General features: G+C 35.0%; 1 protein-coding gene across 1 annotated transcript in view; it reads right to left on the bottom strand.

Moving 5' to 3' along the window:
* LOC136039539 (probable ATP-dependent RNA helicase DDX49) overlaps positions 1-21,227 on the bottom strand; it is a 58,802-nt gene that overhangs the window by 19,440 nt on the left and 18,135 nt on the right. Inside the window, exons 4-6 of the mRNA XM_065723355.1 lie at positions 7,061-7,165; positions 4,346-4,512; positions 1,355-1,509 (exon numbers count right to left, since the gene is read on the bottom strand). Coding sequence (XP_065579427.1) covers positions 1,355-1,509; positions 4,346-4,512; positions 7,061-7,165 — 427 coding nt within the window. The remainder of the gene's footprint in view (positions 1-1,354; positions 1,510-4,345; positions 4,513-7,060; positions 7,166-21,227) is intronic.

The raw sequence follows: 21,227 nt of genomic DNA, 5'->3' as shown, positions 1-21,227 counted from the left end.
AGTCTACAGTCAACTTCAGCGATGAGGGGTTCGCAACTGTGCTAGTTGGTGTATCCATTTATTTCTTTCCGGTGAACTTGATGCATATCATGGGAGAGGGACTTATAAGTAAGAATCGGTTCACTTTGGGCGAGAAACGGCTGTTAGCTCATAATCATCTTCGGAAATGAGGGGTTTGCCCCTTTTGCTAGTTGGTGTACCTATTATTTGTTTCCGATGTATTTGATGGTTTAACTAATTTGGTTCCAGTGGTAAGACATGTAGGGGACTTGTAAGTAATAATCGGCTCTTTGGCTTCGATCATCTTCAGCGATGAGAGGTTTGAAACTTTTGCTAGTTGGTGTATCCATTATTTTTTTCCGGTAAACTTGATGTCTATCATGGGACGGGGACTTGTAAGTAAGAATCTGTTCACTTTGGGCTAGAAATTTGTGCAAATTGGTGCACATTGTATTCGATCTCTTTAAATCTGAAAGGATTAAGTGTTTACGCAACGGGTACAAACGATAGCGTAAAACAATGAGGTAGTTTCGTAATAATTAGTGTCACCTATGGTATTTTAAATCTGAAAAGTTACGGATAGCTTTATAACACCAGCTAGATTATATAAGATATTGTTCCAAGTTTTCATCCGTCATGATATCTACGATTGAAAAGGATAAAGTTCAACTGGCTGCAAAGTCAACTTGATCCCTTCTTTCGATATTACTTTGTAGTTGTTGTTTTTCAATGCTGAGGAATAGCCTTTGGTCATGTGATAACTGATTGCGTTCTTGTTTGAACATACCTTTTTAAAAACTTCGATAGGCTGACAACTTCATCACTTAACCGATAGTGAAGAAACAAGCACAAACGAGAATGTAAAACAATGAGATAGTTTTGTAATCTTTAATAGAATTTCACCTATGGTATTTTGATCCTGAGAAGTCAGGGATAGCTTTATAATACCAACTTCGACTGGCTGCAAAGTCAATTTAGTCCCTTCTTTCGATACTTTTTTGTTGTTGTTTTTTCAACGCTGAGGAATAGCCTTTGATCATGTGATTACTGATCGATAGCAAAGAAACAAAGCCAAAGTGTTGCTCTCACAACACCTTAGTCGGCGAAGCCGGACAAAGGTTGCCGCAACACTTCACGTTGCCCGGGCAACGTGGGTCTAGTTTAGGTTTGTTTAACGTTGGAATTATTCTGTGACTTTATTTTGTGTTGTTTTAGGTTTTAACAATGTTCTTTACTTGTCTTTAAAAAAGCTTACTCGTCTTAAAAACGTGTCTTGAATTAATTTCAAGTAAAGAACGTATATTTTTGAATTCCACAAAAACATTTCCTTTGCTTTTGAGATAAATTCACTTACCTCTACTAGCTACATCAGTTGCCACAAGGATCCTTACATTATTCGATCGAAACTTTGCCAAAGCCGAAACTCGCTCTCTTTGGGGCATCATGGAATGAAGCGACACACTTTCGAAACCAAGCTCTTTCAACATCATACATAATATTTGACAGCTTCTGTGATTAAATTTTCAAAGCATTAAAAACCCATTGTTTAGGCCATGCATGTCAACATACTATTCCAGAAATACAGCAAATAGTGTTCCACATTAAAAAAGTAAATTAGTCAAAATAGAGCTAAGCACGTGATTTCCCTGAAGAATCAACAAAACTTTTACAGAAACCATTTGGAAAATCGATTTTAACTCTTTCCAAAATATACTTAGCCTTTCCAATCTAAAGCCATTAATAGCAACTAACGTGTCATTGATTATAAGACGTACGCTCTACCGACTGAGCCAACGAGGCTTAATGTGTCATTGACTTTTCCTAGAGAAGGACATTTCAAACGTTTACTGTTACATTAATAAATACTTGAGCAGAACTTTGATCTAATTTTCACTCCATTAGACAAGATATTACCGCTTTCTTGGCATTTCTCAGCTTTTGCCTCAAACGTACTAAATTTCCATTTGCAAATTGCACTTACAATATTTTATTTGTCTTATAAATAATAAACGATTCAGTTTTCCAATTTAGGTTTAGAACCCTCTATATAAAAAGTTATTTTTTCTGGAAATGTTTTACTTTGAAACTGGCGCATACAAAAACGTATGTTTTTCATAAGAACTGCATTTGTAAACAGTAAAATTGTTTTTCAGTTTGTGAATAAAGAAACCTAAGTCAATTCGATAATCGATTCTTCCTATTTTGAAAACTGGTGTTTAGAATGGGCACACGAAGGCTCAGCTCATGGAGAAGAGCGGCGGAAAAATTAGAAAAAATGAGGTATTTTTAACTAGCAAACGGGTGAGTGGATCCAAAGATATTTGATTTTTGGAAGGACATCATCTCTCAGAGCTCTTATTTTAAATCCCGACCTGATCCGGTGAAACCGGGGGAGTTGGAGGGGGAAACCTGAAATCTTGGAAAACACTTATAGTGGAGGGATGGGGATGAAACTTGGTGGGAATAATAAGCACAAGTACTAGATACATGATTGACATAACCGGAATGGATCCACTCTCTTTGGGAGAGTTGGGGGGAGGGTTAATTCTGAAAAATTAGGAAAAATGAGGTGCTTTTAACTTACGAAGGAGTAATCGGATCTTAAAGAAATTTGAAATCTAAAACGACCTCGGAACTCAGATCTCTTACTTTAAATCCCGAGCAGATCCAGTGTCATTGGAAGGGGGGAATCTCGGAAAACGCTTAGAGTGGAGAGATCCGGATGAAACTTGGTGGGAAGAATAAGCACAAGTCCTAGATACGTGATTGAAATAACCATACCGGATTAGCTCTCTTTGGAGGAGTTGGGAGGGGGGTAATTCGGAAAAATTAGAAAAAATGAGGTATTTTTAACTTACGAGCATGTCATCAGATTTTAATGAAATTTGATATCTAGTAGGATCTTGTGCTTCAGAGCTCTTATTTTAAATCCCAAAAAGATCCGGTGACATTAAGAGGAGTTGGAGAGGGAAACCGGAAATCTTGGAAAACATGATAATTGAGGTATCTTTATCTTAAGATTGGGTGATCGGGTCTTAATAAAACTTGATATATAGAAAGATCTTATGTCTTAGATGCTCCGTTTTCAATTCGAATCGGATCCAGGGACATAGGGGTGGAGGGGGGAAACAGAAACCTGAAAACGGATATCTTGTAAAACACATAGAGTGGAGAGATCAGAATGAAACTTGATGGGAAGAATAAACACAAATTCTAGATACGTTCTTGACATAACTGGACCGGATCCGCTCTCTTTGGGGGAGTGGGGGGGGGTGTTTCCAGTGCTTTGGCGAGTTCGGTGCTCCTGGACGTACTAGGACGATGAAAATTGGTAGGCGTGTCCGGGACCTGCACAAATTGATTTGACAACAGTCGTTTCCCCGATTCGACCATCTGGGGGCTGGAGGAAAGGGAATAATTGAAAAAATCAGGTATTTTAACTTACGAATGGGTGATCGGCTCTTAATGAATTTTGATATTTAGAAGGACGTCGTGTCTCAGAACTCTTATTTTAAATCCCAACCGTATCCGGTGATATTGGGGGGAGTCGTAGGGGGAAACGGGAAATCTTGGAAAACACTTATAGTGGAGAGATCAGGATAAAACTTGGTGGGGAGAGTAAGTACAAGTCCTAGATACGTGATCGACGTAACCGGACTGGATCCGCTCTCTTTGGAGGATTTCGGGGGCCCCAGTACTTTGACGAGTTCGGTGCTTCTAGACGTGCTAGGACGACGAAAATTGGCAGGCGTGTTAGGGACCTGCACAAATTGACTTCATAAAGTCGTTTTCCCGATTCGACCATATGGGGGGCTGAAGGGAGAGGAAAAATTAGAAAAAGTGAGGTATTTATAACTTACGAGCGGGTGATCGGATCTTAATGAATTTTGATATTTAGAAAGACCTCGTATCTCAGAGCTCTTATTTTAAATCCTGATCGGTATTAAGCCTCCGATTTTCCTTTTAAACCAATCTTTTGATTCTTAGAATTTTGCAAGAGCTCATGCCATATTAGCTCTTGGCCCTTCCAACCTCGTCACAAGTGCCATATGAGCTGTAACTCTTGTTCTTAGAGACAATCGTATAAGAACAATCTGCTTTGATTCTGAAATTTAAAAATTTGAATTTCAAACTCTGCCAAACCGTCTTCGAACATACTTCAATAGCTTCAAATGGAACAAGATTTCGATACAATAAAAGTTTATTTTCAAATAGCCAGGTTTTTTGTTCGAACTTTGTTATAATTTTTAATTTGCCTAGTCACAGCCTAGAATTTAACGTCTTGAGTCAGCATTTTTTTTTTTCATTAATCCTATAATTAGCGATAAAATTAGAACTAGCTTACTTGCATGTATCAGTGAACACAATGCACGATCCTTTAGGATTTTCTTTTCTAAATTTCAAGACAAGATGTGTTAGATATCCATCTTTGACGTAGGCCGGTATCAAGATACATTTCTCATCTAATCTATCAGCAGTCGCTACTTGAGCAGGCGCCTCATAGAAAAAGGGCTAAAAGAGAAACTATTTATAATTATGCAACAAAAACATTTCCCTAATGATACTTTGAGTTCAACAGTGGATATACTGCAACGCTAGTGCATTCTAAATCAAATCCACACAAGATAACAAATTAAAAATAAGTCAATCGACAAAATAAATCAACAAATTCAAAGGGAGAGGGTTAGAAATGCCCAAGATTAGAATCAGACGCAGTTGGGATAGGAATATGCCATTAGCAGTCAACATTTGCTTCTTACGAAAATATAGATTGAACTTCACTGTAGCATTAACTTCTTTTAATTATATTTATGTAAGAAGAAATTATATCGCTTATGGTCCATTCACTATGGTTGATTGAATTACCTTATTGACAGAGGTCAGCTTAGAGTAAGAAGTAAAAAGCACATCAAAACACACAGCTGTATAAAATTTTTGAAAAAAATTGCTGTTACTGACAGTCAGAACAAAACATGTCCAACTATGCTATTGAGGTTTTTCGGACGAGTCCTATTTTGCTAGCATGCAATTTCTTATGTTTTCTTTCTGAATTACTTATGTTTCCCTAAAATGGAATATGCCCTTGTGCGAAAAGTTATGTTTTTCGGTTCTTTGTTTTATTCGGTATTTCCACTTGCTATTCATAACATGGCCTTCGTCAGGTTATTCTCTGGATATTGTACGGAATTGATTTTAACTGATTTGGCTTCATACTGGGTAATCATTTAAGGCTTAGCCTCATTAAAAGGATTTTTTTCTTTATTAAAAATGGAAGTATTTGCTTTTTATTTTCATCCTACTATTGAAATTCGGCAGATTTTTATATTACTCAGCTAAAAAGATTTTTTTTTTTTTTGCTTAAAACCGCTGCACTACCACTTAAAACGAACACGATTGACCGTTATAAATGTTTTATTTGTTTTATTTGTAAAGCAGCAAATGTTTATTTGTTTATGCCTCTCAATATATATTAACTTGCGATTAAACAATGAAACTATTATATTAGTGAACACTTTACATAACCTTTATTTTATTTAAAACTAGAACATGTCGCTTCAAGGGGAGGGGGGCAACACCCCCCCAATAATTTGAATAAAAATTATTGTGTAGCCCATGCCCCCTGACTAGCTGAATATAGGCTCCTATTGCCCTCCCCCCCCAAAAAAAAAGATGGAGCTAACTTCCTGGTTAAAACTCGATATACTACTCCACATGTACACGATTAAGCACATTCATTTGTTAAAGCATTCTATAAAGAAATTACTACAAATTTGGGACCATGTTTTAATTCCTCCGAAGCGGAAGTTAAACCTTGGTGTAAAGTGCAGTGGGTTGAGCAGGGGCAAGCTGTTCTACAGGAACGGGGATAAATTTTTCCAAATGTTGGCCATTTTGAGGTCAATCAGGCTTTAAAAATTGTTTTTAAAGGGGCTTGTGCTTTTTACATTTTATTAACACACTCTATTCATTGCACATTTTTTTTCTATAAATAGGCCCATGAAGCGATTAAAATCACAATATGGATCGTTTTCAACGATAAATCCTACAGTAAAAATACAAGTGGACAGGTTGAAACATTTATCTTTAAGGAAGTATGGCAAAACAGTGAATGGGTCATAGGTTAAAAAGTGGAGCCCAAACAAGACTTCTGACTCGTATTTCCCAATTTATTAAACATTACTTAGAGATCTCATAGAGACTGTCAAAAACTGCCATAGTCTTAACAGAGCAGCTGTGTAGCTAAAATAGGCAAAAAATTAGACTCATTAATCCACATGTTGAAAAAAAAATCTTTTCTACAACGCAAGCCAACGATAAAAGATTCTGTCTTTGCTACGGTTGCATCCTCTAATGTCTGTATTATATTAAATTCATGCAGACTTTTCAGTTTTTTTATTGTATTGACTAGTAATTTCGTTTTGATACATTTACGTCTTTATGGTTGGCCTTCAAATTCAGACAAGACTAAAGATGATACAACAGAGCTTCCACCAAAATTATTGCTTGTGAACCATTGAACCTTGAATTTCCATGGCTATAGTGAGCTAAGACACCATTTTCATTGCACCAAAAATACTGTCAGAATGGCAACGTAAGAACTTATTTTTAGGTTGCCGATAATTTGGTGACAGGAGGACAACTTCGATAATAACAAAAATAGGCAAATTGTAATTTGAGGAAACTGTGAGATAACGGTTCCCTGCTCCTGACGCGCCTGTATCGGCAAAACAACTTTACAATTTCATTTGTATTTTATGTCTTGGAATTTCTTGTTCTATTATGACAATTTCATTCCTTTCAGCTCAACCCTTCATACCTTAATGGTTTGGAAGGGATAAACTACTAGCCTATTATATGAATGTTTAAGATTTAGTTTCGAATAAAAAAGCAAATCACTTCCTGAAAACTTTCTACCCATGAATAGAAAACCTCGAAAAAGATCACGTATTTGGCTCCCTACCTGGAGAAATTCTAGAAGAAGTACCAGTAAAATTCACCTTATATTTCTAGAGATTATAGAAGAAGTGCTGGTAAAATTCACCGTATACAAGGATCTTACCTTTTTCATAACCAATGTCCTCATTTTTTCTAATGTGTCTGTCATAGTTGCACTGAATAGTAGTACTTGCTTTTCTGCTGAGAGGACAGGGAAAATTGTTTTTAGCTAAAAAAAAACAAAAAAACAACAACATGATGTACACACAAATCAGCTATCCGTAAAAAAAGAATAAAACCAATAATTTTTCCAGAAATCTAAAACAAAAGTATAAGAAAGCTCTGGAGCTGAAACCTCCCTCTCCCAGGGGTCTGAGCAAAAATGAATAACAAATTTTAAGACAGTTTTTTATGGTAGAAACTTGCTAATCAAATTTGCGAATTAACAGAAACATTTCCAACGAAAGAGAAAAAGGATGAATATTCCCTAGGAGCCTGTATAGAGGCCCAATAGAGCCTGTGCAGACTCTAGGAGAGTGTTCTAAATAACGTCACAAGCTATTGGAGGGTTAAAGGCACATGAGTTACTGATAAGGTACCTGAAAATTATTGTAAGGGCAGATTGCTCAGAAATAAAAGATATATTACTACATTAGGCAGGAGGAAGCTGGTCATGTAACTTCAAAAAATTAAAAGAAGCACAACAAGGAAAATAAAGGGATCTCAAGTCTAGCAAGGGTTTAAGTAGGGAGCAGTTAGTATCCACTAAACAGTTAGTTATTAGCCTTTTATGGACCTTTAAAAAAGAATCCTTGAACATACCTTTTCTTGAGGATATGATCATCCATCCCCAATGTATTAAGAGGCTATGGTGTAGTTTTAAAATGTAAGCTAGAAAAAGTCAGGGATGTAGATTTTTTTTCTGTTTTTTCACTTTCATAACCTAAGCTTAAATATTGTTTAATTTGATTTCTTTTCTAGCATCTTTGTAGAAGGAAAACTATGTGTATTTTTCTTCACTGATATTGCTTGCTTTCCTGTTTGCTATTGTAATGTTGAGCAATAATTAGTGTTCAGATAACTTATTTTTTAATAGGATAGAAATGGAGTAAAGTGACTATGGCAAGATTAAGTAATTTTTAAACTGTTTATCCAATTGGATCATGAAAACCAATGCCTATTGATTGCGTAACTTCAACAAAAAGGTTTTATAATCTAATGGCAAGTTTTTAAAAAGTATTTTAACCCTTTTCTAGAGCCAAAAATAAGAGAAAAGGTACCATCTTTGAGGGTCTATAAAGGGCTTCCAATTGAATTTCCGAGCAAATTAGTAACTATATTTGGAATGAACATCAAAAAGGCATTGAGTGATATGCTCATATATTGGTCCGGGTGTCTAAGGCACCGTTCCATTGGGGGAAACCTCTGGTCACACATTCAATCCTAGAGCCGAAAAATCTTTGATGAAGGACTATAAAGGCCCTCTGAGGAGAGAATCTGAAAGAAAATGTCTCAAAGAAAACAAAAAAGGTGTCCATGGAAAGAAGGTTTTGAAGAAAAGAAAAAAAATCTCGAAGAAAAAGATCTCAAAACGCCTTGAAAGAAAAACAACCCGAAGAAAATATCTCGACGAAAAAAACGCCTTGAAGAAAATAAAATCTTGACGAAAAACGATCATCTCTTGAAGCATTAGATAACATCCCACGTGTCATTACGTAACACTCACGTGTGCCGTATCATGACGTAACATCTACACGGGTGCCGTCATTACGAAACACCCAAATGTACACGGCCATTGCTTAACATCCACGTGTGCGCCTCCAATACATAACACATACGAGTGCACTGTCCTCAGTTACAGACAGGGGTTCCCAACTTGACTAGCGAGCCATGAGCTCTAGCAAGTCACGCAAAATCACGTCATCCTCAATAAATCTAAAAAGTCATGCAATATCACGTCATATTCAACGCAGGCAAACAATCTCGTATTATGTAACCAACACCTCCCTATAGAATTACGTAACAAACATATGCATCTTGAAGAAAACATTTGCATGAGGAGACAAACAATTCCTATTACATAAAATACAGATGTACTGTAGTATTGTGTAGGATCCAGGTGTGGGTAATAGCGTCTTGAGGGAATAGTAGCTCAAATAGTATACCCCTGATTGACGTCCTTAAATTCAAAGGGCCCCTACTACTGCTAACTATCGCTGCAGCCCAGATTCTTTAAATTAAAACTTCAGTTAGTATAGGCTGGAGTTCGTTCTTTATTAGGTTTCAGCTATATCCGACGACACTAGCATCTGCCCCATTCATAATGAACTTTATCAACCCTTTATGTACTACCGCTGCAGCCCGGATTCTCAAAAGATGCTCGTAGTATCTTAACTTATAGATACGATGTGCCATAGTTTGTTCTTTACTAGGTTTCAGGTCTATCTGATGTTCCAATGAATCCGATGATTTCAGATGTTATAATAACAAAAGCTACTACAATGCTATAGAAAAATGGAGTTTTTGGTTATAAAATTATTCTATTTTAAAAACTATTTTGTTTTTAATTACAAAAGGCACTGCATGGAGCCATTTCCTTTAAACTGAGTCATTAAACAACTCTCAACATTGTTTCAGTGCCAAGCTAGCAGCAAAAAAGAAAAAAAAGATGCCGTATATGAAGAATACCATGGTTACCGCTACTTTCATTGATTTTCGAGCCAATTTATTTCCCTTGTTGTTCAAGCCAAAGGACTGTAAGATTCCTAAATAGAGGTATCAGATAAGGTGGTTCTAATAGTGTGCTTCGTTTTTTTTATCTGATTCTAGTTTTAAGAATTATGACCCTCTTTCATTTTTTCTATGGGCCGTGATAGTCTCTTACTAGGTTGCTAGATACTGCAGCAATCTGGATTTCAACGAACTACATCGATCCTTTATGTAAATACATATGATACTTACATAGTGCAAATGTATAATGAACAATATCGATCCTTTTATGGAGTGCTTGTTTCAAGTTATGTTCTAAATAGATTATTTCGGTTATACGGCTAGAGGTCGTTCTTTACTATAATCTTGACTAACGCCAATTATGATCACTTATATCGATTCTTCATGTAACTCTGGGAAAAAAATTGGAGCAGTATGGCCTTAACTAGAGGCAACGCTAAAGCGTTGCCTCTGATAAGATTGAAATTGAGTACAGCAGTTTTTCAAACAATTGTGAAGCCAAATTTAACAAATAACTTAGAAATACGGATGATAATACTGCAAACCCTCTTTTTCCAAACAAACAAACATACATACATACAACTTATTTATATATCTATATATATATAGATAGATAGATTCGGCTACTATCAGCTAGCGTTCTTTATTTTAAATCGACTGAAACTAGAATAATTCCCAAAAATTTTAAATAAAATAATTTCATTTAACTACAAACTGCAAAAGTATTTATGGTGTTCGAGTAATAATTTTAATTTTTTAATTCAGTCCGGAAGAGTGCCTGAAAAAATTTAAATTACTTTTTTTGTCTTTAATTGTTTTATATTAAGAACCGATCATTAGACGAAAAGACAATTGTATATACTGAACCTAGTTAGCAGCCAGATTCCTTGATGCTCGTCTCTTACTATTTCAATAAAGAAAAAACCGTAGGATTTTTCCTATGTATAATCAGGTAAATATCTAGTCGAGGTCTTTACTGCAAACGGCAAATATATTTTGGGTGTTTGAGCAATAATTTAAATTTTTCAATTAAAACCAGAAAAAATTGCAAATTTTGAAATTAGTTCGGTTTTTCGTTTGCTTAAATTCTTAAATTAAGATCTATGAAAATAAATGAATTAAGAGATTTTAGAGGTACATTGCATCAAAAGCTGGAATAACAAAATAAAACTGTGTTAAATTTAACAGAAAATTCTAACATAACATTAATTGCAAAAATATCTTGTCCTTAAAAGCTGAATAGAATCGATATCTGAAAAAAAATACCACTGCTGATTTATTTTTGAAAGAAAATTAAATAAGTAGGAGTTAGAAAGCACTAGTTTCGGTCAAATGTCTGCTTTTGTTCATTCGAAAAATGTCCATTATTGTGATAGGTTATTTTCTCTTTACAGTTTATTTTCTAGTTGCTGTCAAGCTTCATCTGCTTGAACCAAATGAAATAAAAAAAAACACAACTGAAGAAGCTGCCGCCGCCGAGAAAACACCAAAGGAAAACGAGACTGGAGAAGCGTCCGTGCAAAAAAGTTCTAAGAAAGCATTATCTAAGAAAGCAATACCAAAAAGCGCTGGTGCTGAGGTTCAACTCAAAGCAGCTGAAACCAAAATAACTCAAGCTGAAGACGCTGAAGCAGCTGATTTTCATTCTAGTTGAGCTTGTTTAGCCCCCCCTAATGATCGTGATGGTCTTCCTCTATTTATAAGAATGAACAAAAGAACGGATACCTGGAGGTTATGTTTATACAGAGCACCAAGCTCGTGAAAGAAAAACCTTTTGTGGAGAATGATTCTTGCTTCTTTGGGTTATTGTGCTATATTTGACCAGTTGAAAACATTGCTTTAACTCATTACGCCATATATAATTACAAACTACGATTATGACATCATTTATCAAGTTTGTGCATGAAAATGCAGTTTTTTGTAAAAAGTCATTCCATTTTAAAACCATTTGTTTTTGAATTACAAAAAGCATTAGCTGTAGCAATTTCCATTGAAATGACCCATTAAACAGCTCTACGATTTTCTAGTGTCCGGCTAGCTGAGGAGAAATAACACAGAGAAAAAGATGCCGTCGATGCAGAATATCGTGGTTCGAGCCACTTTTGTTGTTTCTGAAGCCAACATGCTTTTTGTTATTCAGGCCAAGATACTGGATGTCTCCTGTATATGAGTTTTGGACATTTTTAGGAGCTATAGGTCATTGTATATTTAGTATGGAAGATGATCGTCTCTTACTAGGTTGCTATCTACCGCTGCAACCCAGAGCTAGCTGCCACTGCGACCCGGATGTCCCGGTCGTCATTAGTGTCCCGATGTCCCGGTTTGTAATTTCGTCAGTCGACAAATATGACGTCACTCGACAGACACACAGACAACTTATTTATATATATATATATATATAGATAGATATATCAGTTGACAAACATGACGTCAGTAGACAGACACACAGACAAACAACTTATTTATATACATACTAGCTGTTGGGGTAGCACTTCGCGCCACCCCAACACCTAGTTGGTGGGGGCGCTTCGCGCCCCCCTAAGCCCCCCCGCGCGCGTAAGCCGTTGAGCGCCATTGTAGTTGTGTCCCTGTGTCCCACCTGTAAATATAGATATATAATATCTATCTTCTATATATATATAAATAAGTTGTCTGTCCGTTACGCCAGGTTATATCTTCTATATATATATAAACGAAAACAAACTAAAATGTAAAAACTGGGAATTGCATAAATGTTTCGAAATATTTTAACCATAGACTAAAGTAATTCGGAAACCTTAAAACAGATACTTAAAATTTGAGGTTTATTATAAATTGTTGAGCTTTAGCAAGCTTTGCATAAGAGGAATTTTTAGTATAGATCTTAAAATGACGGAAGAAACAGCCGAGGAAGCTGCTAAAATAGTTAATTCAAAGAGAAATTTTAGTATAAATCCTACAATGGCAGAAGAAACAGCCAAGGAATCTGCTCAAAGGGTTTATGCCAAAAGGCTTGCGGCTAAAGAACGCAAAACCGCGCAGTTAGATGAAAATCCACCTGGACAGCGAGAGTCAAAACGTATCAAAACTGAAAATGATAGCGATGATGATTGGGTTTGGGATTTTGACTTGGATAAGGTCATCAATGCCTACCAGATTTTAGTAAAAAAAAAACAAAGGTTCGACGATATGTATTTACGTCTGAAAAATAAAGAATAAAAAGAAAACTGAAAAAAGAAAAACGGTAAAAAACTAAAAAAAAACTAAAAAGAAAAAACTAAAAAAACTTAAAAATAAAAAAATACAAAAAATAAAAAAGGTAAAAAACTAAAAAGAAAATAAAACTAAAAAAAGCTAAAAAACTAAAAAGAAAAAAAAACTAAAAAAGCTAAAAAATAAAAAAAAAGAAAAAACCAAAAAATTGGGAATTGCACAAATATTTCAATATATCTATATATATATAAAAATAAGTTGTCTGTCCGTGTGTCTGTCTGTGGATCATGTGACGTCATGTTTCTGTGTTGACTGACGTCATGAAATTAGTTGTCGTCATTTTTGCTTTGACGGTGACGTCATTCAAGATATTTAAGACATATGTTCACGTAGAAATCTATTAATGTTTAAGTTTACAATGACTGATTAACTTACCATGGCAAAAGCCGATGAAGATGCTCAAAGAGTCTATGCCAAAAAACTTGCTGCTGATAGAGAAAGTCAGAAAAGAAAGCGTGCCGAGGAACTACCAGAGCAACGCGAAAGCAGACTTGCTGCTAAACGAGAAAGTGAAAAAAGAAGGCGTGCCGAGGAATCAAAAGAACAGCAAGGAAACAGGCTTGAGGCTGATAGAGAAAGAAAGAACAGAAAGCGTGCCGAGGAATCAAAAGAACAGCAAGGAAACAGGCTTGAGGCTGATAAAGAAAGAAAGAACAGAAAGCGTGCCGAGGAACTACCAGAGCAACGCGGAAGCAGACTTGCTGCTAAAAGAGAAAGTGAAAAAAGAAGGCGTGCCGAGGAATTACAAGAACAGCAAGAAATCAGGCTTGCTGCTGATAGAGAAAGTAAGAAAAGAAAGCGTGCCGAGGAATCACAAGAACAGCAAGAAATCAGGCTTGCTGCTGATAGAGAAAGTAAGAAAAGAAAGCGTGCCGAGGAATCAGAGCAACCTGAAAGTTATCGCCTGGCATTCAGGTACAACCCAGTCGATGATTATAGCTTGAGTAGATGTGTTCAAATCGGGACAATGTCTAAAATTTGTCCCTATTGCAAGGCCTTGAAATTCAATGGTGAAACAATGGGAATGTGTTGCGCCTCAGGAAAAGTTAAACTTCCTCTATTGGCTGCACCACCAGAGCCATTGAAGACTTTCCTTACTGGAGCTACGTCAGAATCTAAGCGTTTTTTGTCAAAAATCAGAAAATACAACTCATGTTTCCAAATGACGTCGTTTGGAGCCCAAATCGAAAATCCAGATCAATTTATGTCTACTTTCAAAGTAAAAGGGCAAATTTATCATAGAGCAGGGTCCCTTCTACCATTCTCAGGCGAGAATCATAAATTTTTACAATTGTACTTCATCAGTGATATAAATTCTGAATTGAATGCACGTTGCGAAATTTCTCCCAACGTTGAAAGGACAATCGTTTCCCAATTGCAACATCTTTTCCACGAAAATAATAATTTAGTGCGTCTGTTCAAAACAGCCATCGATTTGATGCCTACTGATACGCATAAAATTGTTATTTCCGCTGACAAAACGCCTCCTGGCCAACATGTGCGTAGATACAATGCTCCAACTATCGACGAAGTGGCAATCGTTATGGTCGGTGATCAGTTTTTACCTCGAGATATTATTCTTCATAAGCGAAACACTCAGTTGTTAAGAATTGCTGAAACTCATCGATGCTACGATGCCCTACAATATCCTATCATTTTTTGGGATGGAGCCGACGGCTATCACTTTAATATTAAATTGATGAATCCAGCCACTAACAAAGAAATGAATAAGAAATGCAGTGCAATGCATTATTATTCCTATAGACTAATGATTTGGCAGGATGAAGAAAATTATATTTTAAAATGCCGTGAATTGTTTCACCAATTCGTCGTTGATATGTATGCTAAAATTGAATCAGAACGTTTGCTATATATCCGCCTGAATCAGACCAAGCTCCGCTCTGAACAATACATTCATTTGCGAGATGCAGTTATAAATGACGGTAATACCACAAACGTTGGAAGATTAACAATTTTACCTTCGTCATATGCTGGCACTCCCCGTCATATGCATGAATATGCTCAAGATGCTATTGCGTATGTTCGTCTCTATGGTCGTCCAGATTTATTTATTACATTTACATTTAATCAATCTTGGGACGAGAATACTGCAGCTTTTACTTCAAGGACAATCGGCGGTTCATAGGCATGACATTACGGCCCGTGTCTTCCGGCAAAAGTTGAAATCACTGATAAACTACATTGTAAAACTTGAAGTGTTTGGGTCAGTGCGATGCTGGATGTACTCAGTGGAATGGCAAAAACGAGGTTTGCCACACGCACATATACTAATCTGGCTACATAAAAAAATTACTTCGAACGAAATTGATGATGTGATTTCCGCTGAAATACCTGATAAAAATGTCGATAAGGGGTTAGATGATATTATTGTAAAAAATACGATACATGGACCTTGCGGTGCACTGATTGAAAATTCACCATGCATGGTGATTCACCACAATATAGAAGAAGATCTACTGAAGATGGCGGTAAAACAGCAATAATAAAGAAGCGTAACGGTACCACCATCGAAGTAGATAACCAGTGGGTTGTTCCATATTCCCCATTATTATCAAAAACATTTAATGCACACATAAACGTTGAATACTGTAACTCCGTAAAGGCAATCAAATACATATGTAAATACGTCAACAAAGGCAGTGACATGGCAGTTTTTGGCTTGCAGCCCGAAATCAAAGATTTCGATGAAATCGTACAATATCAGGCTGGAAGATACATAAGCAGTAATGAAGCTGTTTGGGAAGTTTTTTTTATTAGTTTTTAGTTGTTTTTTTTAGTTTTTTTTTGTAGTTTTTACCTTTTTTAGTTTTTTTCTTCTTTTGTATTAATGTTAAAGCCGAGGTTCGAACCTGGAACCACTCGGACCTAGAACCTGGAACATAACGCTTTAACAACTCAGCTACTTCGGCTTGAATACATTCGTTTTTAAATTGGTATATGATGAAATAATTCAGACGTCATATGCGGACAGACAGACAGATACACAAACAAACAACTTATTTTTATATATATACAGATTATTAAAGTGATAGCCGTCGGCTCCATCCCAAAAAATGATAGGATATTGTAGGGCATCGTAGCATCGATGAGTTTCAGCAATTCTTACTAACTGAGCGTTTCGCTTATGAAGAATAATATCTCGAGGTAAAAACTGAACACCGACCATAACGATTGCCACTTCGCCGATAGTTGGAGCATTGTTTCTACGCACATGTTCGCCAATAGGCGTTTTGTCAGTGGAAATAACAATTTTATGCGAAGCAGTAGGCATCACATTGGTTGCTGTTTTGAACAGGCACACTAAATCATTGTTTTCGTGGAAAAGATGTTGCAATTGGGAAACGATAGAGCTTTCAACGTCGGGAGAACTTTTTCAACGTGTATTCAATTCAGAATTGCTATCACTGATGAAGTACAGTTGTAAAAATTTATGATCCTCACCTGAGAATGGTAGAAGGAACCCTGCTCTATGATAAATTTGCCTTTTTACTTTGAAAGTAGGCATAAACTCATCTTGATTTACGATTTGGGCACCAAACGACATCATTTGGAAACATGAGTTATATTTTCGGATGTTTGATAAAAAAAACGCTTAGATTCTGACGTAGTTCCATTAAACAAAGTTTTGAGCCTCAAGCCTGTTTTCCCGTTGTTCTTGTGATTCCTCGGTACGTTTTCTTTTGGCAATTTCTCTTTGAGCCGAAAGCCTGTTTTCACGTTTTTCTTGTGATTCCCCGGCACAATTTTTTTGGTAATTTCTCTTTGAGACGCACGCCTGTTTTCACGCTGTTCTTGTGATTCCTCGGCACGCTTTCTTTTCTTACTTTCTCTATTAGTCGCAAGCCTTTTGGCATTAACTCATTGAGCAGCTTCCTCGGCTGTTTCTTCTGCCATTATAGGATTTATACTAAAATTTCTCTTTTAATTAACTGTTTGAGCAGCTTCCTCGGCTGTTTCTTCTACCATTGCAGGATTTATACTAAAATTTCTCTTTCAATCGCCCCCTTATATTCATATAATGACGTCATACACAAAATCTTATATACTTATAATGACGTCATATGCGGACAAGCACACAAACATACAACTTATATATATATATATATATATATATATATATATATATATATATATATATATATATATATATATATATATATATATATATATATATATATATATATATATATATATCTTCTATCTATATATATAAAAATAAGTTGTCTGTCTGTGGATGGATGGATGGATCAGGTGACGTCACCTGAAAAAACTGGATCAGGTGACGTCAAAACTGAAAAAACTAAAAAAAGGCAAAAACTACAAAAAAAACTAAAAACTAATAAAAAAAATAAAAAAGCTAAAAAACTAAAAAAACTATAAAGGTAAAAACCAATAAAAAACTAAAAAAAAAACTGAAAAAACTAAAAAAAGGCAAAAACTACAAAAAAAAACTAAAAACTAATAAAAAAAGTAAAAAAGCTAAAAAACTAAAAAAACTAAAAAAACTAAAAAAAGGTAAAAAACTAAAAAAAAAAAAAAATAAAAAAAAACTAAAAAAAAGGAAAAAACTGAAAAATAAGCTAAAATAAAGGTAAAAACCAATAAAAAACTAAAAAAAAAGGAAAAAACTAATAAATGACGACACTCAAAGAGAAAGCGACCAGGACAAAAGGAATGTTCGATTAGCAATCAACAAAGCACCGGGACACAGGGAGTATAAATGACGACCAGGACATAAGTAAAAAAAAAAAACTATCTATATATATAAAAATAAGTTGTCTGTGGATCTGTGGATCGTGGATCAGGTGACGTCACCTGAAAAAACTGGATCAGGTGACGTCAAAACTGAAAAAACTAAAAAAAGGCAAAAACTACAAAAAAAACTAAAAACTAATAAAAAAAATAAAAAAGCTAAAAAACTAAAAAAACTATAAAGGTAAAAACCAATAAAAAACTAAAAAAAAAACTGAAAAAACTAAAAAAAGGCAAAAACTACAAAAAAAAACTAAAAACTAATAAAAAAAGTAAAAAAGCTAAAAAACTAAAAAAACTAAAAAAACTAAAAAAAGGTAAAAAACTAAAAAAAAAAAAAAATAAAAAAAAACTAAAAAAAAGGAAAAAACTGAAAAATAAGCTAAAATAAAGGTAAAAACCAATAAAAAACTAAAAAAAAAGGAAAAAACTAATAAATGACGACACTCAAAGAGAAAGCGACCAGGACAAAAGGAATGTTCGATTAGCAATCAACAAAGCACCGGGACACAGGGAGTATAAATGACGACCAGGACACAAGTAAAAAAAAAAATTAACAAAACTAAAAAGAAGGTAAAAACTACAAAAAAACTAAAAAGAAAAAAAAACTAAAAACTAATAAAAAAACTAAAAAATCTAAAAATCTAAATAAACTAAAAAAGAAAAAAAAAGGAAAAAAAATAAAGGAGAAAAACAAAACTAAAAAACGAATGTATATACAGACCGGTACACCGGGATACAAATGACGACCGGGACACAGGGAATATAAATGACGACCGGGACACAGGGACACAACTACAACGGGGACACCGGGGGAAACAGGGGGATATAAATGACGACCGGGACAAAAAAACTAAAAAGAAAAAAAAACTAAAAACTAATAAAAAAAACTAAAAAATCTAAAAATCTAAATAAGCTAAAAAAGAAAAAAAAAGGAAAAAAATAAAGGAGAAAAACAAAACTAAAAAACGAATGTATATACAGACTGGGACACCGGGATACAAATGACGACCGGGACCCGGGACACAGGGAATATAAATGACGACCGGGACACAGGGACACAACTACAACGGGGACACCGGGGGAAACAGGGGGATGTAAATGACGACCGGGACACCGGGACAGGGAATGGTCGATTAGCAATCACCATCAACAAAGCTCAAGGGCAATCATTAGAATCATGAGGTATAGATCTGAATACAGATTGTTTTCCCATGGACCATTATATGTTGCATGTTCAAATGTCGGTAAACCTGACAATCTATTTATATGCAAAGACAATGGGACAGCAAAGAATGTTGTATATTCGCAAGTTTTACGTAGTTAAAACCATATATATATATCTATCTATATTCACAGGTGAGACATAGGGACACAACTACAATGGCGCGTAACTATTATGGCACGTAACGACTTACGCGCGCGGGGGGGCTTGGGGGGGCGCGAAGCGCCCCCACCAACTAGGTGTTGGGGTGGCGCGAAGCGCCACCCCAACAGCTAGTATATATATATATATATATATATATATATATATATATATATATATATACTAGCTGTTGGTGGGGGCAACACCAAGTTGGTGGGGGCGCTTCGCGCCCCCCCCCAAGCCCCCCCGCGCGCGTAAGTCGTTACGCGCCATTGTAGTTGTGTCCCTATGTCCCACCTGTGAATATAGATATATATATATATATATATATATATATATATGTATATATATATATATATATATATATATATATATATATATATATATATATATATATATATATGTGTGTTTTTAACTACGTAAAACTTGCGAATATACAACATTCTTTGCTGTCCCATTGTCTGTGCATATAAATAGATTGTCAGGTTTACCGACTCTTGAACATGCAACATATAATGGTCCATGGGAAAACAATCCGTATTCAGATCTATACCTCATGATTCTAATGATTGCCCTTGAGCTTTGTTGATGGTGATTGCTAATCGACGATTCCCTGTGTCGCCGTCGTCATTTATATATCCCCGTGTGCCCCCCGGTGTCCCGGTCGTCATTTATATTCCATGTGTTCCGGTCGTCATTTATGTGATTGCCCTTGAGCTTTGTTGATGGTGATTGCTAATCGAACATTCTCTGTGTCCCCATCGTCATTTATATATCCCCCTGTGCCCCCCGGCGTCCCCGTTGTAGTTGTGTCCCTGTGTCCTGGTCGTCATTTATATTCCTGTGTCCCGGTCGTCATTTGTATTCCGGTGTCCAAGTCTGTATATACATTCGTTTTTGAAATGGTAAATGATGAAATAAATTTTTGTATTTTTCCCCTTTTTTTCTTTTTAGTTTTTTTTTTTGGTTTTTACATTTTTTAGTTTTTTTAGTTTTTTTTCTTTTTTCTTTTTAGTTTTTTTTTATTTTTATTTTTCTAGTTTTGTTTTTCTCCTTTATTTTTCTTTTTGTTTCCTTTTTTTTAGTCTTTTTTATTTTTTAGTTTTTTTAGTTTTTTAGCTTTTTTAGTTTTTTTATTAGTTTTTAGTTTGTTTTTTTCTTTTTAGTTTTTTTGTAGTTTTTACCTTTTTTTTAGTTTTTTTTTTACTTATGTCCTGGTCGTCATTTATACTAACTGTGTCCCGGTCGTCATTTGTGATGGTTTGTTGACGGTGTTTTGTTGATGGTGATTGCTAATTGAACATTCCTTGTGTCCCGGTCGCTTTCTCTTTGAGTGTCCCGGTCGTCATTTATATTCCCTATGCGCCGGTGTCCTGGTCGTCATTTGTGTCCCAATGTAATTTCGTAATTTCGTCAGTCGAAAACATGACGTCAGTCGACACAGAAACATGACGTCACCTGACACACAGACAGACAGACAGACAACTTATTTTTATATATATAGATAGAAGATATATATATATATATATATATATATATATATATATATATATATATATATATATATGAATAAGTTGTTCGTTTGTGTGTCTGTCTGTCTGTCGACTGACGTCGTGTTTGTCTGCATATGACGTCTGAATTATTTCACCATATACCACTTCAAAAACGAATGTATTCAAGCCGAAGTAGCTGAGTTGGTAAAGCGTTATGTTCCAGGTTCTAGGTCCGAGAGGTTCCAGGTTCGAACCGTGGCTTTCGCATTAATACGAAAGAAGAAAAAACTAAAAAAGGTAATAACTACAAAAAAAACTAAAAAGTAAATACTGAAAAAACTAAAAAAAGCTAAAAAAAATAAAAAAAACTAAAAAGAGGTAAAAAACTAAAAACTAAAAAAGAAAAAAAAACTAAAAAAAAAGACTAAAAACTAAAAAAGTAAAAAAAACTAAAAAAGAAGGTAAAAACTACAAAAAAACTAAAAAGAAAAAAGAAACTAAAAAATAATAAAAAAAAACTACAAAAAAACTAAAAACTGAAAAAGAAAAAAAAACTAAAAAAAGGAAAAAACTGAAAAACAAAGGAGAAAACTAAAAAAAAAATAAAAATAAAAAAAAAATAAAAAAGGTAAAAACTACATAAAAAAAATAAAAAGAAAAAAGAAAACCAACTAAAA

The sequence above is a fragment of the Artemia franciscana genome, chromosome 2, assembly GCF_032884065.1.
Source record: "Artemia franciscana chromosome 2, ASM3288406v1, whole genome shotgun sequence".
In the NCBI taxonomy this organism is placed as follows: Eukaryota; Metazoa; Arthropoda; class Branchiopoda; order Anostraca; family Artemiidae; genus Artemia; species Artemia franciscana.
The sequence above is the reverse complement of the archived record's forward strand: the minus strand, read 5'-3'. Positions and strand labels throughout refer to the sequence as shown.